We start from the raw sequence: 26,147 nt of genomic DNA, 5'->3' as shown, positions 1-26,147 counted from the left end.
ATCTTGTGATGAGGCTGTTAATAAGATGCTACCAAACTCACACTTCAAAAATGTCTCATCAACAGAAATAATAGGTCTACAATATTTCCACCCCTCAATTGAAGCACCAAAAGTCATAAAAGAAAACTTGAAATGACAAATATCATCCATTTCTAAAACAGTGTATGTAACTATAGTAATTACAAACACATATCTATTGACACGAACAAAAAATAATAGAAAGAATGTGAAATATGCTAATATTGGTCTATCTAGATAGACTATGATATTAGTCCATCCACATCTATCTGCAAATGAATTTAAATTTGATATACAAAACTGATCATACATGTGTTATGTTCAACCAATTTATCAAAGAATCTTTGCATCAATGCATATGATTCAACTACACCACCGTGTAATATCTTTACCATATGTTCTTTCGCCCTCCAAGCTTTTTACTAACTTATATTAACTCCAAGATTTGTACAAGTCTTACGCACAATCTCTTTAGGAATGGAACGATTAGTAGACATAAATCTAAAATTATCTATCAAACAGCTACCAATTACTATTGAAGAAGTATGCAATTGAGAACTTTGGGCAGTACTCAACGAACAATCATGGTCAAAAGTGTATTTTCGTAGCATCCACAAATCACTCTTCTTATAACGAGATGCCCGAACATACCATTGCAGCCTTCTTACAGACATCTAAATTCAAGATACCTCAAATTTGATACTGTAGTCCTAAATTGAAAGCTGGTTTTCGCTGCTATTATGGAAAAACACTTTGAAAGTACTTATTTACATTGAAATAAACTTTTTTCCTTGAAACCTGAATAATAAGAAATGTTTCTTATAACTTCATCATTTGAAACAGAAGAAGAAAAACCTATATTGAGTGACATATCAACATTCTCCCGTACACTACTAGATGAAGAACACATTCTCAAACAATTAACACTTACATGGGCAGCTAATGGATGTCTACTAGTTGCATCTTTAGCAAAAGTTAAATACCAAACAACATCATTGTCTTTCTTTATTGGCATCACAGTTTGTACATTGGTTTTACCAAAATCAAGTAAAACAGATAATTTTACTGATTCATCCAATTCAATTTGTTTACATGCTAAAACAACCAAAGAATTAAAGTTGATTCGCATATCTACCAAAATTCCGAACACTAAGTAATTCTCATGAACATTACAGTCATTCCATTGACCTCCATAAAAAACAACAATAGGAATAGACATTCTAATATGGAACAAATATAATTAAGTATTTAATGGTGAAAAGAAGAATTAGATAGATATCTATCACAAAATAAGAGAATAAAATGTATTAAACAATAAAAATAAACACAATGCAAAAAATAAATAAATGATTGTACAAAAAAGATAATAAATACTAAACGGTCATTTAACAACAACAGACAATCATATAAAATAATAGAGATTAACGAGCAGAGCGGAAGAAATACCGAAATTCTACCCTAATTGTAATTAATTAACAATAAACCATAAATCGAAATAAAGTTAAATATAGGATTTTTTAAGAAAAACTTACGTTGAGCTTCGATTGATGCTTGAATCACCACTAAGGTTGATCTACTATCCTCCGAACTCAGAACCGGGTTGTGGGACCCGTTGGATGAAGAAAACTGGAAGAGAGAAAAAATATGGAAAAAATATGGATAAGGGTTGGGTTTTAATATTTGATTATAGAGAACCAAATAAAAAATATTATAGCCCAATGTAGTTTAAGAAAAATTACCAAGCCTTTTTCTTAAAGCCCTAAGAGCCCAATTTTGACTATTTCCATCTTTTTTGAGCTTCCGAGTATGAATCCACATTCATATCTTTAATATTGAAATCTCATTTAAGCATAAAACTCTATTAGTAATCTAAAACCGACAGATATCACATATACTTGTCAGTTTTCCTCTCCTCTCCTATTTCAAACAATTCAACTCATTCCATCGTACTATTCTAAGTTTATTCCATATGAGCTAGCAGAGGAACCTAATGGACCTATAGATCATGGGCTCCAATGATCTGAGATTAACAGACGAAACTCTTTTATACCAAGTTAATCAACATTCGTTAACTAAACGAGTCATTCCACTAAAGTCCCGTAGTTGCACTCCCTCACTATACATATATTTGTGTCCATTTGATATAACCAGGATCAATAAGTTAATCCTTCACAGGTTGTTTGTAAGCGTGGATGGGTCAAAAAGTACCATTTTACCCCTAAGACTACATTTTTCTCCTTAAGTCCCTCTGATCCACTATTGAATAATTGATTTTAAGGTACAACCTATAAACCGAATCCCTCTCGTGCCAATGAGAGCGTAGGACCCCTTTGTTCAAGATTTAGATTCAGTCCTTAAGGAAACAACTTATCTACTAACCCTAAAGAGGGTAAGAGTGAATTTTGTCGTGCACCCTATGTTCCTAACTATCCACCGATCTTACCCCTAAAATGGAAAGCTTATTGGGCTAATGCTAATGAGTTGTCCTCACTTATTGCAGATTTAAGAATAATCTCATGTGAACAGGAATTCACAGTTAGCTCAAGATTAAGATTAAGTTACCTAGGTCATCAATAATCGAGATAGTCAATTTTGAACAGTAGACGGCGTTATAACGTAAAAGTGACTATTTCATGGTTCTGTCTTATGTAAACGCTTTACATAGAATGCCCTCACTTTCATGTCTCTACATTAACAATTTAGGATTATCTCGTTTGTACTAACTACAAAGCGGGTCGCATCCATAATATCTCTAAATAAGGCGCCCAACCTTTATCCATATACTATAGACTATTTAGGCTATTTACTCGAACTTAATCCATGTTTATGTCTCTATATAAAGTTCAAGTTTACTCAAAATAGCATTGGGATCTTAGTTTATTAGATTTAAGATTATAGTATTTAATTTCTCAATAACGACTTTATTGAATATAATATAATTACAAACTATGAGTTTTAACATATAAATTCCAACAAAAATAAATTAAACTATCGTATAAAATAAACTAAACAATCGTTTAAAGACGCTATCGTATTGACTTAGATACATGGTCGTTTAAAGATGATGATCATACAAAATATTGAAAATTTTCGGGTTCATAAAGATGAATGATCGTGTTCATATAGCAAAAAAATCGTCTCTGTATTGATAAACAATGATGTTGATAGAGGTAAATGACCAAGTAATTCAATAAAAATTATCGTGAAAAACTTCAACCTATCGATTGTCATAATGAAATATACAATTCTTAGCATGATTCTTAAAAGTTCTAAACGAAAAAAAAACTTTAAATTATGACAAAGAACAAAAAACAAAAACAACATTTATACTGAAATATAAATTCTTAGTTCGACGTAAACAATCATCAAAATCTTCAACGATCTTCATAACGAAATACTGGATGTCTTATATTAATACCTACATATTCTAAACATTCTATCTAGACGTCGAAATATATAATTATGAACGAAATTTTATAATCGACTAAATAGTTCAAACAAAAAAAAATATTTAGAATACTCACCGAAACCAAAATCACTGAGATGATATTAACATTGCAATATAAACGATCTTGATTGTCCAATATGACAAGAAGAGAAACGATGTTATCGAAGATGATGAATATAAGAGCGAATGTTGTCGAAAATTATGAAAAATACAAAGAATGATCAAGATAAAAGATATATAAAAGACGAGATGAATAACTCGAAAACAACGATCATGAAAAAATCGAGAAAAAGAACTATCGTATTTAAAAGATTATTTTAAAAGAGTAAGAACAAATAAGAAATTTTAAAAAAATAATTTGACTTAATGAACTTGTTATACGGACCGTAAATAGTTTACAGTTTTGTAATATCCATGAAAATTCCCATATACATATTAAGCTTAAGAGTATTATAATAATGTTTGAAAGTTCAAATTCATTTTTTAAACAGAGTAGTAATAGTTTTCCTTCCATACTAGCCATAAGAATATTTTTTTAAAAAACATTTTGAGGTAGAATGTTATATTAATAAAACTTTTAAAAGGTAAGAAATTTAGGGATTTTTCTCCTCACAATAATTCATATCTTCAAAGTTCAAATAAATGAAAAATGGAAAATTTAGAAAGAATTGAAGTGGTCCCACGGTGAAACTGATATGAAATCACTTCTTTTAAGAATGAAAAGTAAAAAGATTCTTTTTAACTAAAAATATGACAATGCCTCGAATGGACAATTGGGAGAAAGCATAAAAAATATATATATAAAATATAAAATAAAATAAAAACTATGGTCAATTGGTTGGGAATGATGTAATGCAATATACTTCTAATTCTATTGGCCAAGATAGTGGAATCTGAATGTGTTTTTCTCAACATGGTATATTTAAAATAATAATAATAACAATAAAAGTGAAAAAAGAAATATCACCTTCGTTCTTTTTAAGTTCTCATGAGCAGCCACTCTAAAATATGATTTGCCATTTGCATAATCTACACTCAAGAAGCATCTTTCAATATCTAAAAAGGCATAACTAATAGAAGTAACACTGAACAATATCATATGGGCTTAATATTGAGCAAGCAAATGGCTTCTTTGCCTTTATTTACTGAAAATGCTACTATCAACTAAGTAGTCTTCTTAGTAACATATATAAGTTAGTAAGCTGTGCATCAAATTCTATTCACAGTATTCCCCACTAATCTGGCCTCCTAAGTAAATCTCAAACGAAAGAAGTAAGCTATCTATCTACAGTTTGGCCATTAAGGAAATTATTTCCTCTTTCAAAGAGGAAAAAAAAGGGCAAGGCCTCCCTTTCAACAAGACTTTACCCTCCCCCACCCGTCTCAATCTCAAATCAACATATGTTAAGAGACGATATACATGACCTGTGTGGTTACGTTGTCAAAGATCTTGTCCCAGCCTCAAGAATGCTCCGACTCGATCAAAAGTTGAATCAGACCAAGGAATCCCCTTGTCCGATGCTGAATTTGCAGAGGGGGCAGGTTGCGTTTATTCGAAGCCATTTGACAATGCATCGAGTATGGAAATGATGATTACAAGGAAGCATGCACAATTGTACTCCATGTACATACTGAGCAAGGCATATGCAGCATGCCTGCAGATATAATACCATAGAGTTAATCAAATAGTAAAGAGTCCTACAATGCTATAATAAAAGGCACTATGAAGGATAGAAAAAGGTTCTTTTGAGACAAGGAATCATGATTCAGTTTGCGTCAGATAAAGCATTTTTAAAGACGAAAACTCCATGGAGAAATATCTTGTAAAGGTAACCAGGATACCTTGTTAATGGTATACATGTAAAAATAGGAAAATTTTGTAGAAGTAATGATACAAGATGTCTATTTTATGAGTTTGATGATAAGGGGCAAAGTAGAAAATGTGCAGATAAATTATCGGTTAAATTATAAAAATATACTTGAACTTTGGCGTTTGTTTAAAAAAAACTCTTATACTTTCAAAAGTTGTAATAACCCTTGAACTTTCATAAATGTTTCAGAAATACTCTTGCGGTAGAAATTCTTTAGAATTTAGAAAGAAATTGAGATAGGAAATGATGCAGTAACTGATGTGGAATGAAAATTTGAATCATCTCATCATTTTAGGTCATCGTCATGCAATTCTAAATCCTAATCTTTATACAACATTCTAAAGAATTAATAATCCAAGGGTAGTTTTGAAACATTTATGAATGTTTAGAGGTAACATTGCAACATTTGAAAGTATAGGGGTATTTTTTAAACAAAGAGGGAAGTTCAAGGGTATTTGTTATAATTTAGCCTAAATTATTCCTTCCAAGAAATATTTTACAGAGCAAAATTTTTCATTTACCATGGTGGTATGAAAAGAGAATGAAAGTATAAATAAGATTGTTGCTCACCGAGTCCTCTGCATTTAGAGTGTGTTCAGTTGTATGACCATTGTAGCCAGGCTCCAATGTCATCCCAACTTCTTGTTTCTTGTCATTGTCGAACGACTCAAGTGGATTGTCTTGGTGAAACCTGTACTTGGGAAGTGCCCTAATTTCATCCTCAGAGGCACCTTCTAGGAAATTCATGGTATAACCATATGCTAAAAATGGTATTATGCAGCAAACAGCAAATAAACCAACAAACGCCATCCCGGTGCAGAAGATAATAAAAAACACATCAAAGGCTAAGAAAACCACTGCCAACCTGCATTTGATACCATGAGTCCATCAGTGAAGCCTCATATTTGACTTCCATCAAGTCAAACGAGAAGTTTTCACACACAAAAATGACAATGACATTGAAATGATAACAACAACAAAAATATATATATATATATATATATATATATGTATGTATATATATATATATGTATGTATATATATATATATGTATGTATATATATATATATGTATGTATATATATATATATGTATGTATATATATATATATGTATGTATATATATATATATGTATGTATATATATATATATGTATGTATATATATATATGTATGTATATATATATATATGTATATAAAAAGGCTATCACCAAGAAGCAATGCAGAACCCAAGGGAAATATAATCACAGGTCCACAAGCAGAAACTCAAAGGAACTAAAAAATAATATGAAAACACGACATGAGTGCTTTTTTCAGTGATGACAGGAGTTAGTGAAAAAGAAAGCGCATTAATCACAAATAACATATTTTAGACTCACACATTTACGGAAGTAATATAAGAATTGAGATCACAAAATGAAAAATGCATTATTTATTCTCATAAATAATTCGAGAAATTAGTAAATCTAATTGAATTTTAGAAGCTGCAGTAGCTAGAGATGGAGAGTAAATACATTTCAAGCAAACTGGTACGTATAATGAACATCCCATATTTCATCATTATCCTACTAAATTGCCGATAAACCACAGGCGTTGTTAAGTAGGAAAGAAAAGGGTTTCAAGACCCTAGAAGAGAGTATTTACCAGTACAGTCGGGGAGAACCTTCCAGAAGAGCTTGGCCACCCATCACAATCCAATAGAATCCAAATACCCACCAAATATATGCTACCATTGTGTTCAGTGCTTCCAACCTTTTCATAACTCTAGGGAAAAAAAAAACAGAGGAGGTAAAAAGAGAGTCGAACTACATTGGAAATACAAAGATTTTTCTACATGTGGTGTCACAAAAAGAAAAATAAGTGAACGTGCAAATATCTTGACAGGAAATAAATTCCTGCTAAAAAGTGTAAAACCCTTCAGAGACATGGAAACCAAAAACCTAATCCAACAAATTTTTAAATCGAGAAACAAGATTTATTACCATAAATGAAATAAAGATTCCTAAGGAAATCCATTACCAAGGGGAAACCCAAAGCACCTAGGTGATACATAGTTTCTTACCATACATAATCAAAGTCATTACCATATATAATACGTGCTAGATTCTTAAGATGGGACGACAAAACAACATTCCAGATATAAATTAAGTAAACAGCACATAGTAACCACTTTAAAAGCAAAAAGTTCAAATCTACAAGAACCATGTCAAAACTATCAAATTTGTCACTAGTTCACCCTCATTAGTAATGGTTGAATTCAGTAACAATGTTGCATTAGATACCAAAAACTTTCCTCCTACATTCTAAAAGTATCAATTTATGATTTGACATGGAAAAGAAAACTCAATTCAACCGACTGTCAAAATATAGAATCCATTCGAAATTAAACTAGTAGAACTCCATTCATCAAGTTGGCTTAACATCCAAAAGAACTCTATTCCAACAACTTGAGTAGTTTTCTTTCCCCCTTCCCAACACTATGAAGAAAATGAAAGAAATAATATATGGGATGACACATGCATATAATCCGATAGTTAATTATAGTGATCGTAATCCATTGGACGAAAATCTCCACAAACTAGCAGAAAATCTTCGCACAAGAATCATTCTAAGAACCCAATTAGTAAATTCATCGGAAAACCGAATACAGTCTAAAATTAGACATAAAAGAGAAACCAATTCAAACCAAAAACCACCACCCCAACAAAATTTTCCTCAAAATAGAAGTTACCTTATACGATTATGAGAAAGGCGAAGTTCATCCTGAGCCCCACGATTCTCAAAACCAAGTCGATAGCGACTACTCCTTCTCAAGTAAGCAACGAACACAAAAAAGACATGGAAAAGGCACTGAACAGCATAACCCGAAAGCCAGAATCTGAGAGGAGCAGTAGGTTTCTCTTCTGCAGACAATACCAGCACTGTGACAGATAAAAAGACGAAGAACAAATTCCAGAACAAGTCGAGTACCAGAATAGGCTTGATAAAGGAAGACCCATTCCGGAATAGAACACGACGGTCGTATTCATTATCATCTTCCTCATCGTCGACTCGAGGATCGGCACAGTCACCAAATATTACGCCGCGGTGTTCCATGATCAAATTAGCAGCGTCTTGAATCAAGGGAAGCGCGAATCTGGAGCTCATGGTTCGCTGCCAGGACAAGAAAGCGGAGTTGGATGGTCGAACGTCGTCCATGAAAAGAGAAGTTGGGGGAAGAGTGACGGGAGGGGCGGGGGGAAAAGGCGCCGGTGAAGAAAGCGAGGAGTTGTAGTGAAAGTGGGAATAGGAGGAAGGAAGGAAGAGGAATACTGAATAATAAAATAAAAATAAAAATAAAAATAATGGAATTGGGTATATCCTTCAAAACGACGTCGCCCGTTAAGTGGGTATGAATGAATTAACGCCTTTGTTCGGATGGTGGTTGTTTATGTTCGGATAAGGGATAAATGGAGGAATTTAATTGATTGTTTTGTTTAATTAATTTCATTTGATTACATCCTCTCTTATATTTTTCATTCAATTTATCATTATTTCATTAAGCAACTTCATAATTAATTAATCCACTTCGGTTTCAATTTTAATATTCTTAATTATCTATTCATCCATTTAATTCAAATTCAATATATATATATATATATATATAGTTTTATCCCACATTATTTTTTATTATTAAATACTCGCTTTTCATTTTAGTAATATTATTATTCTACATTAATTAATTTAAAAAATTAAATGATCATAAATTAAAATTTCTAAAAAAATATTTATAAATAAATATTTTAGTTTATCTTCAAATTTAAAATAATTATATAGTAACTTAGATGTCACTTTTCTTTATGAATATTCAAACAAAATTACTGCATAACTGTAAACATTAACATTAAATAGTTGAAGTGAGTATTAAGTAAAAAAACAATGTTAAGAGTAAAAATTTTGAAACTAATAATCAACTTGAACCAATACCTAAATTTCAAAAATAACATTTTAACATTATTTATGATGAAAACATGATTAAAATTAGAGATTAAATAAAAATTACATACATTCAAAATTTAAGAACCAAACAAATAATTTCAAGAACAAGAAATAGAATGAACTAAAATCAAAATTGTAATACTGACTTTTGTTAAAATTATTCTACAATTATCAAAATGTGCCTAACTCAATAATAAACGATAATAAAATTGATGATGTTTCTTAATAATTAAAAAATAAATCATACAATTTAAATTAATCATGTTTTTTAATAATTAAAAAAAATAAAATAATACATATAGACAAGAGATATAGAAAACGAATCAAAATATAACAAAATTTCATATTTATCATTCGTAAATTAGCCGATTGATATCAATTATCCATAGAATTTTAAAGTTTGCTATATTTTATAATTTTATCATTTATAATAATTATATTGAAAATAAAATAAAAGAAGTATTATAGAGTTGAAATAAAAGAGGTAGTTAGTATAATAATTGAATCAAATTAATATGGAAGGAAATTATTAAAAGAAATAAAAATAATAAAGTCGGTTGAATTTGATCACTAATACTTAGAATGATAATTGAATGGAATTAAATATAGAACCAATGTATTTTAGGAAAAGAAAATAGAAGTGATAAAAAGATGGATAAAAGAATATGCAGTCTTCTTCAAGTTAAAGGAATCTCCTTCATATTCATATTTATGGATCATAACGGTATTCCTTTAATTTCAAGGACTTTTATTTTCATTTATAATCCAACTTTGTCCAATAATATTATACATAACATTTATCTATTCATAACTAATGGTTCCACAAAAGTTCATGGGACCAACACTTCAAACTTTTTCAACTCTCTAAACCTGCATTTGATTTGGTGTGTTTACATCACATTTTCAAATATTTAATTTAAAATATAAGTTATTTTAAAAAAGAAAAAACTAGAATATTTGTAACTCACTCAAAATAGTTTTTTAAGTATATTTTAAATTATTTTCATAAAAATGAATTTAAACAAGAAAAAAATAAGTTTCTCAAAAAAACATTCTTTTTTTTTTAAATCAATCTAAACAGACCTCTAGAAAAATAAGTCTAAATTAATAAGTAGATATTTGACAGTTGTAAGATCGAGTCTCTCAATAATTATGAAAAGTAAATTGAAAAAATAAGTTTGAATTTATTGGTAAATGTGAAAGTGAAGATAAAAGAGAATATTATGTTTATCCTAGATGAAGTTGCACGGAATAGTGAAGTTAAGTTGTTTGCACCTAGTCGAAGTCGATGTACTAAATGATTGCGAAACATGTATTTGTTTCAACTTAAACTTTTAAATTGTTCTAAATAAATCAATTTAAACACTACTTTATTAAGATTATTGGTGTGTTTGCATTACATTTTCAAGTGTTTAATTTAAAAAATAAGTTATTTTGAAAAAAAACTAAAGTGTTTGAAAGACACTAAACTTATTTTTTTTAAGTATATTTTAAATAATTTTTTTAAAAAAAATGTTTAAACAAAAATGATTTTCTTGAAAAACATTTTTTTTTTGTAAGTCAACAGTTTAAAAGAGGTTACATTTGAGAAATCATCTACATTCAATTTTGGGTCTTTTCAAAAATATAAAAAAGCGGCAAAATATTTACACTGTATAGAACAATTTCAAAAATAGAAAAAGTTCAGATGCCCAATGTGTAAAATATCAAAAATTCCCCGTCAACTATGCCATCAATAACGTGCGTGTAATCTATATATTTGCGATTGTTTAGATTTGTCTATTGTTTGATACACGATCGTTTAGATATGGCTATAATTTATTTTTCAATTCTATCGTTTAATACGATCGTTTAATTGGTTACGTTTGAATTTGGTTACACGATCTCGTTTAGATTTGATCGTTTAGATTTGGATTTGGCTATTGTTTGGTACACGATCGTTTAGATATGACTACAATTTATTTTTTCGATTCTATCGTTTAATTTTGTTACACTATCGCTTAATTTGGTTACGATTAAATTTGTTACACGATCATTTAAATTTGGACCCAAATCTAAACCGTTTTTTTTTTCAAAATTTGGTACACGATCGTTTAGATTTGGCTAAACGATTATTTTAAATTCTTTTGCTACACAATCGTTTATTTTTTTTATACGATCGTTTAAATTTGTCTACACGATCATTTAGATTTAGCTAAACGATTTTTTTAAATTCTTTTACTACACGATCGTTTATTTTTTTTATACCATCATTTAGATTTGTCTACATGATCGTTTAGATTTGTCCACATGGTCGTTTAGATTTGGCTAAATGATTTTTTTAATTCTTTTGTGTAACGCCCCAAAATCCGGGGAACTTAGTTTTATTGGCTTAAGGGTAAATTTGGAATTTTGGGTGTTATTTAATGTGGAAGTACCGGATATTTGAAAAATATCGAATTGTCTAAATGTTTGGAATTAATGATTGTTTTGGTTGGCCTTAGTTTTTTTTGTGTTTGGATACTTAGTTAATGAGGTTTAAGGATAAAATAATTATTTGTGAAGGTTTTTTTTTTTTTTTTGAAAGGGCATTTGAATTTAAATGGAGACTTAAGTGATCTAATTGGTTAAATTAGAGAAAAAGAAGAGAAGAATAATACCAAGCTTATTATTATTATTTTCCCTTAAAAAGAAGCCTTTGGGACCCGTGCAAGCCATCATCACACTTTTGGAGAAAGAAAAAAAAAGAAAAAAGAAGAAAAGGAAAACCCCCTTCTTGAAAAACCCTAGGCTGCCGCCGCCGTCGTCCGCCGCACCTCCACCGCCTCGTCTCCGCGTCGCCAGCCGTTCGTTCCCCGCAAATCGAAAACCCGAGCCGTGCAATTGATCGGGAAGCCGAGCGAAATGCTTCGTCGACCGCGCCTCAAGTCGTCGACCTTTGCTGCTCCGTCTCCACGTCTCCTCCCCGTCCGAAAACATCGCCGAGCGGCCGCGCTCTGTCTCTGCCCTCGCCTGAACCCGAAGACGCGACCCACGCTCCATCTCTGCCCTCGCCCGTCCGAAGTTGACTCGACCCGCGCCTCTCCCTCACGACCCGAGCCGCCCTTTCGCGTCGAGCCACACGCGAGCCGCGCCTACCCTGTAGCCTAGCCGCACGTCGAGTGAGCCGCGTGCGCCCTGTCGAGCCGCGCGCCTCCTGCTGCAAGCCGCGTCGGCGCCTGCGCCAGCATCTGTGAGTCGAATCTTCCAGTCGAGCCGCCGTTGATTTTTGCCTCTCCAGCCGAGCCAATTGAGTCACCCAACTCCCTTTTAGCCCCGTTTTGACTCACATTTTTCGGTAAGCCTTGGTAGGTTGATTTTGATATTAACCTATCCAACTAAGATTATTTTGACCCTAACTAATTTGGTTGTTGGATTAAATTGACTTAGTTAATTGGAAGCAGAGCTGGGAACTTGTCCAACTAAGTCCAAACCGTGCCCGACCTTGATCTTGGGTAAGTCACCTCAAGTAAGTTTTGGACCAAATTCCCTTGAAGGTAAATTACTAAATTGTGGACTTTTGATCCTTTAGAACTTTCGCCGCTTGAGGGAACGTGTTGTTACTGCTAGGACTTGTCGAGTAATCTCCAGGTAAGAGATTCTCCTACTAGACCTTCGTTTTACATCAAAGAAACTGTATGTTTGGATTTATGGTTACGTATTGATGATGGCTAAGTACCCGTCTTGGGATTGTAGAGAGAGAGAGAGAAAGATAGATTGGCCATTTTTCCTACTGATTTACTTCATGGTAGATTGGCCATTTTTCCTGCTGATTTACTTCATGGTTAGCTTAAATAGTATGTCAATGCTACTGTCTTCGTTATAGAGACATAGTAGTAGTTGAGGATGACGGATATGATATGTTAGGGTTGGTACGTCATGGTTGATATGTTATGGCATGAACTGATGGAACTATGTTATGCATGACAAGTTATGATGTGATTTAGGAGATGTCATGTACCTGCAATGTGTAGGGTGTATGTTAGCTTCTTATTAGAGTCATACCCACATGGGTGTCCTTCAGGATCACCACCTTTATGACACAGACATGATAGAGAGACCCGACGGGGTCACTCCCACTTATGACTGCGTAGTATGACGGGATTACCAGTCTGACATTAACATTGACATAGACATGACGTGAGTGATCCGCCGGGACCGCTCACAGCTCGAGCGTCTTAGGTATTCCCTTGGGAATTACCAAGGACCAGCTTGTCCCCACGGGGGCACATGTTGCACGTGTTCGGGAACGTGCCAGTTCAGGGATACCACTTTCAGGGCTCAAATAAGAAGTTGACAGGCATCTAGTGGGACTAGTAGGGGTCCCTTACTGAGTATTTTTATGCTCACTTTTTCCATTTCTTTTTCAGGCAAAGGCAGAGGTAGGAACAAGGGCAAGCTGACGAGTGACCAGAAGTGATCGTGGTGGGCCATAGGAACACACTTGCTTCCGCTTGTGTGAAAGTTGGATTTTAGTATTGCATTTCAGTTTTTCGTTTATTTTATTGGTTATTTTATTTTGTTAAAAGTAGATAGGGCCCGAGTTAGGACTTTGTTTTACACTTATTTCACATTTTCTTCGTTAAACATTTTTGGCTATTTGAAACTGGAGGTTTTGACTTATTCTATTTTCGAAAATTTACATACTCATATGTTCATTTAAACAGTAATGACTTCGACTTAGTATAAGGAGTTGGGTCGTTACATTTTGGTACACAATCGTTTAGATTTGGCTACTCCAATCTAAATGATTTTTGTACAGAATCGTTTAGATTTGGTTATCCAAATTTAAACGACATAAAAAAAAGACAATGGAAAGAAATCATAGCGAAAAAAGAAAAGAAAATAAGAAAGACGATGGAAAGATTAAACGACGTAAAAAAAAAACCAGAAAAGAAGAAAGAGGATGCAAATATTAAATGACCTAAAAAAGAATAAAAAAAAAAAGAAAAGACAATTGAAAGAAATCGCAAAATCAGAAAAGAAGAAAGACGATGGAAAGAAATTGCAGCGAAAAAAGAGGAAAAGAAGAAAGACGATTGAAATATTTAATGACGTAAAAAATAATTGAAAAATAAGAAAGATTATGGAAAGAAATCGCAGAAAAAAATAAGAGGCAAGAAGAAAGACGATGAAAGAAATCACAGGAGGAAGAAAACGATTTCATCGCGAAAAAGAGAAAAATATGGAATGACAAACTTAGAATATTTAAAAGATGGCTAACTTTATGACCTTTGTTACATGGACCGTAAATAGTTTGGTATTTTGTTACATATATGTAAGTTTTCCTTCAATTTTTACACGTGTGTAGACATTTTCAAAATTTGAGTTAATGAAATAGGAGATGAGAATTGATGCATTGAGACAAATAAAGGGCCTGTTTGAAATGAATTAAGAAAAAAAAATGTTTTCTAAAAATGTACTTTCATTTAAATATTTTTTCTAAAAACTCTTTGGAAGAAAAACACGTGTGTTTGGCATTTTGTTTTTTCAAATGTGTTCTTAGGCAAAAATTTGTTTGATTTGTAATAGAGTAATATATATATATATATATATTATATATATATATATTTTTTGTTATGAATATTCAATATTAAAGTCAAATATTATTAGATGTCAATTGAGTTTTCTCTTCTCCCTCTCTTCTCTATTCTTCTTTTGTGTTTTTATCTACTTTTTGGTTCTTTATTTCATAACACGTTATCAGCACGAGTCTCTATTAATTTGAAGGTTTTGTAGCAATTGATTTTGAATATTGTTAATGATCGGCTAGAATTATTTTCATAGTTTTTGAGGTATTTAGAATTTTGTCCAAATATGGTGAGTATTTTGATTCTGATGATTTTGTCATATATGTATGTATTTGGTGTATTCATCATTGATCTTCTCATCACCATCATTCATATTTCTTGATAACTAAGTATGCAATATATGTTAATTGTGAAATTGTTTGCTAAGATACATTTGTTATTAGTTTTATAATTTGATTTGATCGAATCGAAAAACTTTATTCATATTTTCATATGTTCGATAAAAATTGTATGTACTTTATCCTCATACTTTGTAGAATAATTAAATAGAAAAAAAAATTTCGATTCATAGATTTAATGAAAAACTATCCTTAATTTGGTTTTATGTATGACATTTCATGGTAAAATTTTGTGATATTAAACTTTGGGTGGATGAGATATGTATATCATGACATATGTGTTGAATAAGTATATATTCAAACTTAAATTCTATTTGAAGTATATGTATATATATGTGTGTGGTTACTATTTTAGACCATGAGATATGTATATCATCATCTCTTATTACATTTTTGTTGATACGAGGGTATAAAAATAACCCCTATTTGTCCAATTTGATGGTTTGAGTAGAAACTCTTGAAGAGATTTCAAAGACAATAGAATTTCTAAGAATTTGAGATTATATGTTTTGTCTTAACTTGCAAATAAAGCATAAAGCAAATGAAATTGGACTAGTTATATCTTGAAGAACCATAATTTTAAGAAATAAATGCACTTATATCTTTACCAGTTTATACACCACTTGTTGTAATATCTTTAGTAATTTTGTAACATAAAAAATAATCTTTCTCCAAAAATATTTAAGTAGAATTAAACTATGTATGTTTAATTTAAGAATTATTAGCTCGCACTAATTTATTTTATTCTAATAGATCTAATTGTGATCTAGTTGATTATGAAGATGCAGGATATTTATCTAACCCATGTGAGTTAGATCTTACACGAATTACTTAGTACATATAGAAATTTTTTTCTATTATGACAGCTTATGAAGCGAATTACTTTAAATCATGCAGCGATATTGATGATATACAAAACTAGCTAAAAGTGTTCTTATGTGAAGACAAAGCATCAAATGATGATATCAATATTCAACAAAATTCTTCAAAAGACAACCTGGCAGATTTATTTACAAAGGCAATTACCAACTCCGACATTTGAAAAACTTAAGCACAACATTGAAATGTGACAACTCGGAGAATTCAAGTGATGTCCTCATGAGGGGAGTAAAAATACTGCATTCTTTTCTTGACTATGGTTTTTCCCATTAAGTTTTCCTTGCAATGTTTTTAATGAGACAATTATTAAAATATATAAAATGATGTACTCTTTTTTTCTTCACTAGGATCTTTTTTCCACCAAGTTTTTCCTAGTAAGGTTTTAACGAGGCATTTATTTTATATAATATGAACATCCAAAGGGGGAGTGTTATGAATATTATACATTAAAGTCAAATATTATTAGATGTCCATAACCTCCTTAGGTTACAAATTCATCCAATAACCTTCCCATCAATTTCCATAACTTTCTTGTCCCATATTTATGTTTGGTTTTGTAACTATTATTCTCACAACCCTACAAATAGAGGTTGTAGAGATCATTTGTATACACACCACAATTGAGTTTAATTGTCTTCTCTTCTTCCTCTCTCCTTTATTCTTCTCTTAGGTTGTTTCATTGTTCTTTATTATTTCTTCTCTCTCACGATTAAAAAAAATTCATATTTTCCTCTCTCACAAAAAAGATGTTCCTAACCGCGTAACATCCGCTCAAAAACCCACAGTCGAAAGAGTCCTCCAGCCACCGCCGTCGAAACGCTGCAATGTCGCAACGCCCTACGGAATCTTCCTCCAACGTTATCTCCATTCGTCGTCCAGTTCGTTCTCCTCGTCGTCCTATTCGTCATACCTCACTAAATTTACTACAATTTATCGATTACATTTTATATATGTTTATACTTAAGTCTTTTAAATTATTTATTTGTCAACCAAATTTACTTTCTTAATTACTTAGGTTAGGCTAGTTTGGTAACTATTATCACTCATTTTTCGTATCATATAATTTATATTTTATGTAGAGATGAATTCTTAACTAAATTTCATAAACAAAAAAAAAAAAACAAGTTTTTAAAAACTACTTTGTTTGGTTTTCAAAATTGACTTTTATAACATTAGTAAATAGTTCCACTCAAAACAAGAAATGTAGAGTTAAAATGATGTTTATATTCTTAATTCTAAACAACTAAAATATCAAATAATTATCAAATGTGACCTTAGTTCCATGACTATGTTTAAATTTTACTGAGTTATTTAGTTCCAATTATGTTAACCAATTTACTGTGTCCATCATTCTTCGAACTAAACACACGTTAAAACATGTAATCCAAGTATTGACTTGTTGGTCGAAAAATATATACTTATTATCAAACTAAGACTAACACCATTAACACTATCATTATTAATGCCACATGTAAGTTCATTTTTAATGTTAATTTCACTTTGTTTTCTTATTACAGTTATTCAAGTCTGAGATTAATTCAGTTAATGATGTATATGCCAAGATTTTAATATACTTGTAAATTGGTAATCTATTACATCGCAATCTATTAATTGGTGTTAGTGAATATTTTTTAGTGCTCTATGTTGGCTAAAGAAGTTAAAGATTGATCACAAAACCCAACAACTTTTTATTTTGTAAATAGAAGAGTTCATTATTCCATTCAAGTTTAGATCAAACTAATACTTGAATTGGTATCACAGTGGAATGATCATGATATATGGTTTCTTTGGTAAATAGAAGAGTTCATTATTCCATTCCTGCTGTTTTCATTGGCTACCCACTAGGAATGAAGGGGTACAAACTCTTTGACATTCAACATCAAAGAGTGTTTGTATCAAGGGACGTCACCTTTTATGAACATATTTTTCCCTTTCGTACAATTAATCATGCTAATGAAATTAATCCCTTTCCAAATTTGGTTCTATCAAGAAATGTAGCAACCTCTCAACAGGCAAGGGATCAAACTACCAATATACTTAACCATCAAAATGACATTCCTATCACAATGAATCAAATGTCATTCAAGAGAATGACACAATTGATGCTGCAAATACCGATACAACTTCTGCTCATATTCATCTTGAAAGTGTTGAAGGTATGGAAAATATTGATACAAACACCAACACACTCCATCTTGGCAACTTGGCAACTAGAAAGTCCTCCCAAGTCTCCAAATCCCCATCATACTTATTTCCATTGTGCCCTCTTACTAAGGCAACTCATACCCTCAAGCTACAAATTCGCACTTCAAAACTACCACTCATATGAGAAACTCTCCTACAACTATAAACCCTTTGCCCTAACCATTTCATCCACATATGAACCACAATACTACCACCAAGCTGTACCCCATCTACATTGGAGACTAGCCATGAATGATGAACTCCAAACTATGGAACAAAATAATATGTGGACAGTAGTACCCATACCAAAAAACCAACATTTCATTGGATGTAAATGGGTCTATAAAGTCAAATAGAAAGCTGATAGGTCAATTGAAAGGTACAAGACCCAATTAGTTGCCAAGGGGTACCTCCCAACAAGAAGGACTAGACTATATAAAGACCTTCTCTAGTTGCCAAACTTGTTACTGTCATGGTACTCCTAACACTTGCTGCTTCTCTTAATTGGTCTCTAACACAATTAAACGTCAATAATGCATTCCTCAATGGAGATCTTTTTGAAATTGCATGGGCTACAAACACCCCATCTCACTTCTTCTTACACAAAACTTGTATGCAAACTCAACAAGTCAATATATGGCTTGAAACAAGCTTCAAGACAACAGTTCAACAAGTTTTCCAATGCTTTGATAAAGCTTGGATTCACATAGTCAAAATCAGACTATTCATTATTGGTCAAAGGGAAAGGAAACTCATTCCTAGCCCTATTGGTATATGTGGACGACATAATCATTACCAGATCCTCAACATCTCAAATTGATATCTTAAAGAAACATCTTCATACTTGTTTCAAACTAAAAAAACCTTGGCAATCTAAAATATTTCCTTGGATTAGAACTTGCACGTTCTCCCAATGACCTTTTTTTTTATCCCAAAGATAATACACTCTCCAACTCCTTAAAGACACCGATTTTCTAGCCTCAAAACCTGCCCTCCTACACATGGATCCACACTAAGAACTTCAAGCTGATGTTGGTGATATCCTTCCTGATCACTCAACCACATGTAGAGGCCTAATTGGCAGACTTTTCTACCTCACTGTATCTCGCCCAGACATCACCTTTGCTGTCCACAAACTTAGCCAATATGTTGCCCAACCTCACCAACCTCATCTACTCGCCATCAACACCTTTTTGCGCTACCTAAAAGGCTGCCCAAGCCAAGGCATCTTCCTTAAAAAGTCTTCCACATTCCAATTAAAAGCTTTTAGTGATGCATATTGGGCATCATGCATCGATAACTGAAAATCCACCATCGAATTCTGCATATTCATCGAAGAAGCTCTAGTTTCATGGAAAGCAAAGAAACAAACCATTGTCTCTTGGTCATCAACAGAAGCAGAATATCGTGCACTTGGTGCAACAACTAGAGAACTTGTATGGATAAGGCAGTTAATGGCAGACTAACATATTCCTTCATCCTTACTTGTTGTCATATACTGTGATAATGATGTAGCAATCCACGTTGCCTCAAATCCCATTTTTCATGAATGGACGAAACACATTAAACTTGACTGTCATTTCATTCGAGAAAAATTCATTCATGGCCACATTAAACTACTACCAATTCACTCAAGTTAGTAGCTTGTTGATATCTTTACCAAGCCACAGGCAAGCAACATTCCTAATACACTGGTTTTCAAGATGGGTATTATAAATCCTTTAAGTCCATCTTGAGGGGGGTATTAGAGTAAATTAAAATTAGTTACAATTTGTTATAAATTTGTTTTAAATATTTTTAAAACAATTTCTTATAAATGTTGTAGCAACTACTGTATTCTTGGCTATTTATACGGCCCTCATTCATCATTGATAAACAAGAAAAGGTTTATTTACTCTCTGCTTTAATAGTATATGCAAGTTTCTTTTGTTTGCTACATATACTAGAAATATTTTTATTGAATTTTTCAAGATTGATTGGTGGTGACGATTGTCAGAGTCAGTTGTTGGAAGTTCGTCGATGGAGTCACCAAATATGGTGTCTGTAAGTTGGTGGGCAAACTTTCCAACCCTTGAAACAAATACTCCTAAGGTTGAAGAATAGTAAGAGTATGTGGTTTATTCTAAATCGTAATCTCAATCTTCAACTAAAACTAAACAGTGTTCCATCCCACCCACTCAACTCCTAGACCCAAACATACCCTAAATATTTAATAAGTAATTATAATTTATAATAATTTTAGAAATAATAATTAAATATATATAGCAATATCTTAAAACAAATTTCAAATATAATAAAATATGTCTAAGAAATTGTAGTTTCTTTTTAAGATTTATTTTATTGCTATTTCTTTTTAAAGTTTATTAAGAATGAGGAGTAGGGATTTTGTTTTTACGGGACAAACCAATCGATTTCGCACTAAGATATCAACATCAATACCATAATTGATATATGACATATGTAAGTTTCAAGAATCCAAACTTATTGAAAATGACAACTTATTAGCCTAAAAAAATTAAAAAAGAAATATTCAGAAAATGTTATCGTGGCAAGTGGAGAAAAATATTGCGTAATGTTCTAAACTTGGATTAATCTTTTTCTCCAACAAAAGAAACAGCTTGGTTTCTTCTTTTCAAAAATTTCCTATATATCACACAACTCAAATGGATAACTTTTTCTCTTTTAGGTAAAGAGTCCTTGAAAAAACACCCACTTAATTATTATTGTACAAAATATCGAAAGTTAATAACAGAAAGAACAACTACAAAAGCACATCAAAATACAAAAAACATATTAAACTTTGGTAGTTCAATTCGATGACACACATCTACATCTGGAGGTCTTAGACTGAGGGTACAACACTAACTTCAACAATCAGAACTATATTGTACACTAACAATTGTCATAACATTAATAAGGACAACTCCCCTTAATCAATATTCACGTGCATAGTTTCAAGCATCCTTGAATAGCTGATTGATCTCTTATGTTTAGAATGTTGTATCCTCACACTCTCGAACACTTACCACTTCTCAGAATAAAGATCCAAACTGTCCGAAAAATGTGGAATATTGTAACAGCAAGCCAAAAAGTCTCAACCACCATATTTAAATATATAATTAATAAATCAATCTAATAAAGGGAGTGAGACCACATCATAACAGTCCTCAATAATATTTTTTTTCACATATTTTAACATCATCCTTACTTGAACCAGTTCTCGCAAACCAACATGAGTTATTCTAATTCTCACGCTTAATTAACTTTGAAGTTCCTATAATCAAGTCATTGAAAAGGAAAATGCACTTTGTTGATATATCTAGTACCTTTTAATTCTTTTTTAAGTCTTTCTTAACCTTACTTTAATGTTCTTAAAATCATTCTTATTCTAATGTGATATAGATTCATTTCATGTCTCCCTTCTATACTCACATGGATGAAATATCAAAGCACAATAACGGTTGTTTATTTATCCAATATAAATATAAATTCTAAAAACATTCCTTAGTTTTGGATTATAAAACTTAATTATTATTCAATATAACTTCTATATATTTCATACATATACATACATACATATATATAAAAGGATAAAAAGATGCATGCTTATAGAAATATGTTTTAAGAACATTTGTATTCCAAACATGACATCGTTTACATTTTTACTCAAATCTAAATTTTACCTTTGCATAGACTTCCATTCCAAATCATCGACAAAAAAGATTTTCATATGCATTAAATAATTATAAAAGCAATTAGGCCTAAAGTATTACTTAACATAACGTAACATAGCTTGCAACAATAACAAAATTTTAAATCTAGTTCTCAGGATCTATTCATTATAGACTATAGTAGAAGCCTATGAACGAAAATCTATCACTAATAGAAGTTTATCAACTTAGAATCTACCAACAATATATTTAATAATATTTATAATTTTTCAAGGGGCTGAAGTGTAAAAGAAATGGTAAAAGAGTTTGAATTGAAAACTGGGAAAACGAAATGAGTTTGAAATTACAAATTCTTTGAAAAAGCTCAATCCAAGCATCTTGAGCTTTAGATAATATTACCGTTACAATGCAAGCTCATTCCATCATGGGATCTACACAACCCTTAAAAATATTTCAAATTTCTGTATAAAAAGGGTTACCCATGCAATTATATCCACTATAAAACATATGTTTAGAATTAATGGGTGAATATAAAGTAGAAATTGAACCTTAGGTGGTAATGAGCATTAAGGCTTAAGAGGAGATTATAACACAACTATTATAAAACAAACATATACCACTTAATTGAAAAGAAAATAGAACTTGAATTACCTCATACATCTCGAGATAGCCAAAATATGTGTATTATTTTATCACTTTGGACGCTCATGTATGATATGTTTCAACTATTTTTAAGACTCTCGCGTATGGATAATTAAATAACTTGATAAGAAATTTTTACGAGGAAATAACTAGAGAATTCATAATGAAAATCAAGTCATTTTTCTTTAAAAATTAAATGGAAATTACTCTCCATAAACTTTCCATGGAAAATCTTCATTCGGTTCTATAAAAATTAAATATAGAATTTGTGGAAGGACAATGAATGAAAAGGAAGATAGGACAGGGACAAAAGAACCTTTCCATTCCCTGAACATCTCTACAATACATCTTACTCTGCGATTTTTGAGTTTCACAACTTCTCCCTCGATAATTTATGCTTCAAAACCTACTTGAGAGAGTATAGTAACATTTTCACGAGATGACAAGTTAAAAACCAAAATAATGGTTAATTTTAGGATAAATGTTTAGACTAGTGTTTTTTCAGAAAAAAGCATATTTTTTTCCCATAAATACTTCAAAAAGAAGCAAGAAAAAAAACCAACTTTAGCTTAGCTCCACTACTCATCACATTTGACCAAGATATCGAAGGTTCAAATCATCAACATAACTTATGTTGTTATTAAACAACAATGAGTAGTTTTAATGGGTTCACTCAAACACATTGAAAGGACAAAGCTTGTCCACAGTATAACTGCAAATGAGCTCTAAATCCTAAAAAACAAGACATTCAAAAGTGTTTTGCTATCACGAGTGCCATACATCCTAAGAGCATCTAAATGCAAATACTACCTGTCCCTACGTACTTTTCTAAGAGTGCAGAAAATAAAATCCACTCACTAGACAATCTGCTTCAAAAGACAGAACTCTTTGTTTTTGTTGAAATGTATATTCCCCCTACCTTTCATCTCTATTCAACCACAGTCAGTACAAATTAAGACAGACGTCAAGCTCAAACTCCTGGTGATCATTCATCTCGACGTGCAATTTCATCTTAGTCTAAGTTTCTAAGACAAAATGTTTTTGTGCAAGGTTTTCTTTGCAAGATTACCAATAAAATCTAAATCAAGTATTCAAGCTTGTTGAACTGTACAGTCATCTTTCAACTCCCAATTTAGTCGTTCAAAACTAAGAACAATTTGCACATTTCATTACTCACTGGATCCTTTCAGGTATATTAAGAAGCAAATACATTTCCTTGAAAGCATAAAGAAATAAGACAGTAAATTGGAAGCGATGAGCAGAAATGGCATCTCTCGATCTGCAAGAATTGAATTCAAGGAGCTAAAAGGATTATCAAACATTCTTCAACTTCTTCATCTTTGATGGAGGCCATCGTCCCTTCTTCCTCAAATGGCGTTTCTGAACCAGCCGCTTCCTCCGTAGCCTAATCTTTTTTGCTAACTTCATTCTTGCCTTCTGTTCCAGCCTCTCTTGTAACTTTGATTCTAATGGAAGTTTATCAACTGGAACATCCTCCTTTTTAGCTTCTGCAGCGGGCTGAACTTCACTACTATCAATTTCTCCCGTAGCATCAGTCTCAGATGCAGCTTTGACAACTAACGATGCTGTATTTTCAACAAAAGGGTGGTTCCGTAGCCGGACTCCATTAAAGGTTTTTGGCTGAAACCCAATAGGCTTCATGAGCAACATAGAGCCTGAAATCGAAACCACAATAAAGGAATAGAAATTGGACTGAGATTCATAAAAACCAAGGAAATAATCATTCCAATTAAAGCCAATATGTATTATTTTGGTCTCTAAGCTCATCGAATTGTGTCTAAGAGAGCCCTTAATTTAAACGAGTGTTTAATAGATTGTAAACCTGATGATATATGAGATCTCTACAAAAATTCAGCGCCAAACAAAGACAGTTAAAAGTTTAAGACTAATATTTTAAAGACCTACCAGATATTGTTTAAAAGTTTAGAGACTTAATAAACACTTAATGGACTATTAGTTAGTAAACAAACTTTAAAGTTTCGCCGACAAGCTTGTAATACTTTCTTTTATTAATATAACCCAAGTTTAAATAGCTTGCTTAGTTGTAATATAACCAAAGAATAAACAGACTGTAATCTATTTAAAGGGCTTTTGATTGAGTTTGTTTTTTAATATGTATTCTAGCACAGCGTTTGGGGCTAGGGATCCTGATAATGTTATTTTCTTCTATTTGCTATTATGAATCAAATTAATATTCATGAAATTCACTCAAAACAATCTCTTCAATGAAATTCAACCCTAATTCAAGACAAGGAAACTTGTAGACTATATGTGAAATTGAGGATGACGAACAAGAAACAGAGCAACCAGCATATAAAACACAATATAGAGAACACAAACACATTCAAGCGAGCGAGATCGAGATCCAGTGCACATCAAAAGAGAAGCTTAAAAAATCGAGTCTCAAAATAAAGACACCAACTGTTTGACAAAATGCCTGACGGACAAATGACTGCAAGCAAGAAAATTCTCTCAAACACCACATAGTTTATCGAGTTCGACCAAAAAAAATTACCCATTTGAATAAATCGCACAACAAACAATAAGTAGAAAGAGAAAGGAAGATAAAAATTAGAATTAGACAAAGACATTCATTCGATCCCGTCGAGCAGAGGAAGGGAAAGGAAAGTTCACGAGGAGAGACTTACTAGGGATGGCAGAAGTGGGTGGAAAACATGGGTGCAACGTAGAAAAATGGAAAGAGGTGGAGAGGGGATTGGAGCAGAGGAGAAACGAAGCCATGGCGTGAACTGGGAGCCCCTCACTATCTCTGGATAAGCTTTTTGTAACATTTTGAATATATAGTTTTTTTAGATAATATAACATTCTGAATTTTATTATATTTTTGGCAAAAAGGCTTTTTTGTCCCTAAATTTAGTGAGTAAGGCAAAAATACGTTAGGATTAAATTTAAAATTTACCACCCACTAAAATTTAATCATTAAATTTAAATGAACCAATAAATCTCTAAATTTATACTTTTTTTTCATAAGCTTTTAATTAATCTATACTTTTGTGTATGATGATGAATAATATATGATATGTCAGAAGATTTAGATTAGCTACAAAACGTTGTAAATTTATATAAATTCTTTTAGATTTAGAGACATAGTAGACTTGTTTGAAGGTGGACCTTTGTTTGGTGTAAGGTTTAATTTCAGTTGAAGATTTGAATTAGGATTTCAAATAAGTCACATTGCTATTCTTCAACCCTAATAAATGGATGTTTGTTTTAAGAGTTGTTCAATTCGTCAAGTCAACTTTTTACACTACTTTCGATGACCGCCATCGGTCATTCTTTGGCTACCACTTTCAGTGACTCCACTTGCCTACTTCCGACAACCAACTCTGGCGACCACCGCTAACTAGCCTCAAATCACCAATAGTTTACTAACAATTTCGAGGAAAGTTGAAAAACTGAATTAAGTCACATTTTTGTGTTAAATACTTGTTAATTTTCATAAATATAACAAATTACTAAAATATTTACGG

At 31.8% G+C, this 26,147-nt stretch overlaps 2 protein-coding genes across 2 annotated transcripts; both read right to left on the bottom strand.

The window, feature by feature from the left end:
• Positions 1 to 4,577: 4,577 nt before the first annotated feature.
• LOC103503203 (E3 ubiquitin-protein ligase At4g11680-like) lies at positions 4,578 to 8,676 on the bottom strand. The gene is made up of 4 exons (XM_051089393.1): positions 8,066 to 8,676; positions 6,979 to 7,098; positions 5,908 to 6,202; positions 4,578 to 5,121 (listed from the first exon to the last, which is right to left on the bottom strand). The coding sequence occupies exons 1-4, from the start codon at positions 8,530 to 8,532 to the stop codon at positions 4,960 to 4,962; spliced, it is 1,044 nt and encodes a 347-aa protein (XP_050945350.1). The 5' UTR covers positions 8,533 to 8,676; the 3' UTR covers positions 4,578 to 4,959.
• A 15,090-nt stretch (positions 8,677 to 23,766) lies between these two features.
• On the bottom strand, positions 23,767 to 25,485 carry LOC103495861 (50S ribosomal protein 5, chloroplastic). Its single transcript, XM_008457540.3, has 2 exons — positions 25,305 to 25,485; positions 23,767 to 24,311 (listed from the first exon to the last, which is right to left on the bottom strand). The coding sequence occupies exons 1-2, from the start codon at positions 25,480 to 25,482 to the stop codon at positions 23,950 to 23,952; spliced, it is 540 nt and encodes a 179-aa protein (XP_008455762.2). The 5' UTR covers positions 25,483 to 25,485; the 3' UTR covers positions 23,767 to 23,949.
• Positions 25,486 to 26,147: the final 662 nt, after the last annotated feature.

Source organism: Cucumis melo, chromosome 8 (genome assembly GCF_025177605.1).
Source record: "Cucumis melo cultivar AY chromosome 8, USDA_Cmelo_AY_1.0, whole genome shotgun sequence".
Lineage (NCBI taxonomy): Eukaryota > Viridiplantae > Streptophyta > Magnoliopsida > Cucurbitales > Cucurbitaceae > Cucumis > Cucumis melo.
This window is presented reverse-complemented; position numbering and strand designations above follow the sequence as displayed.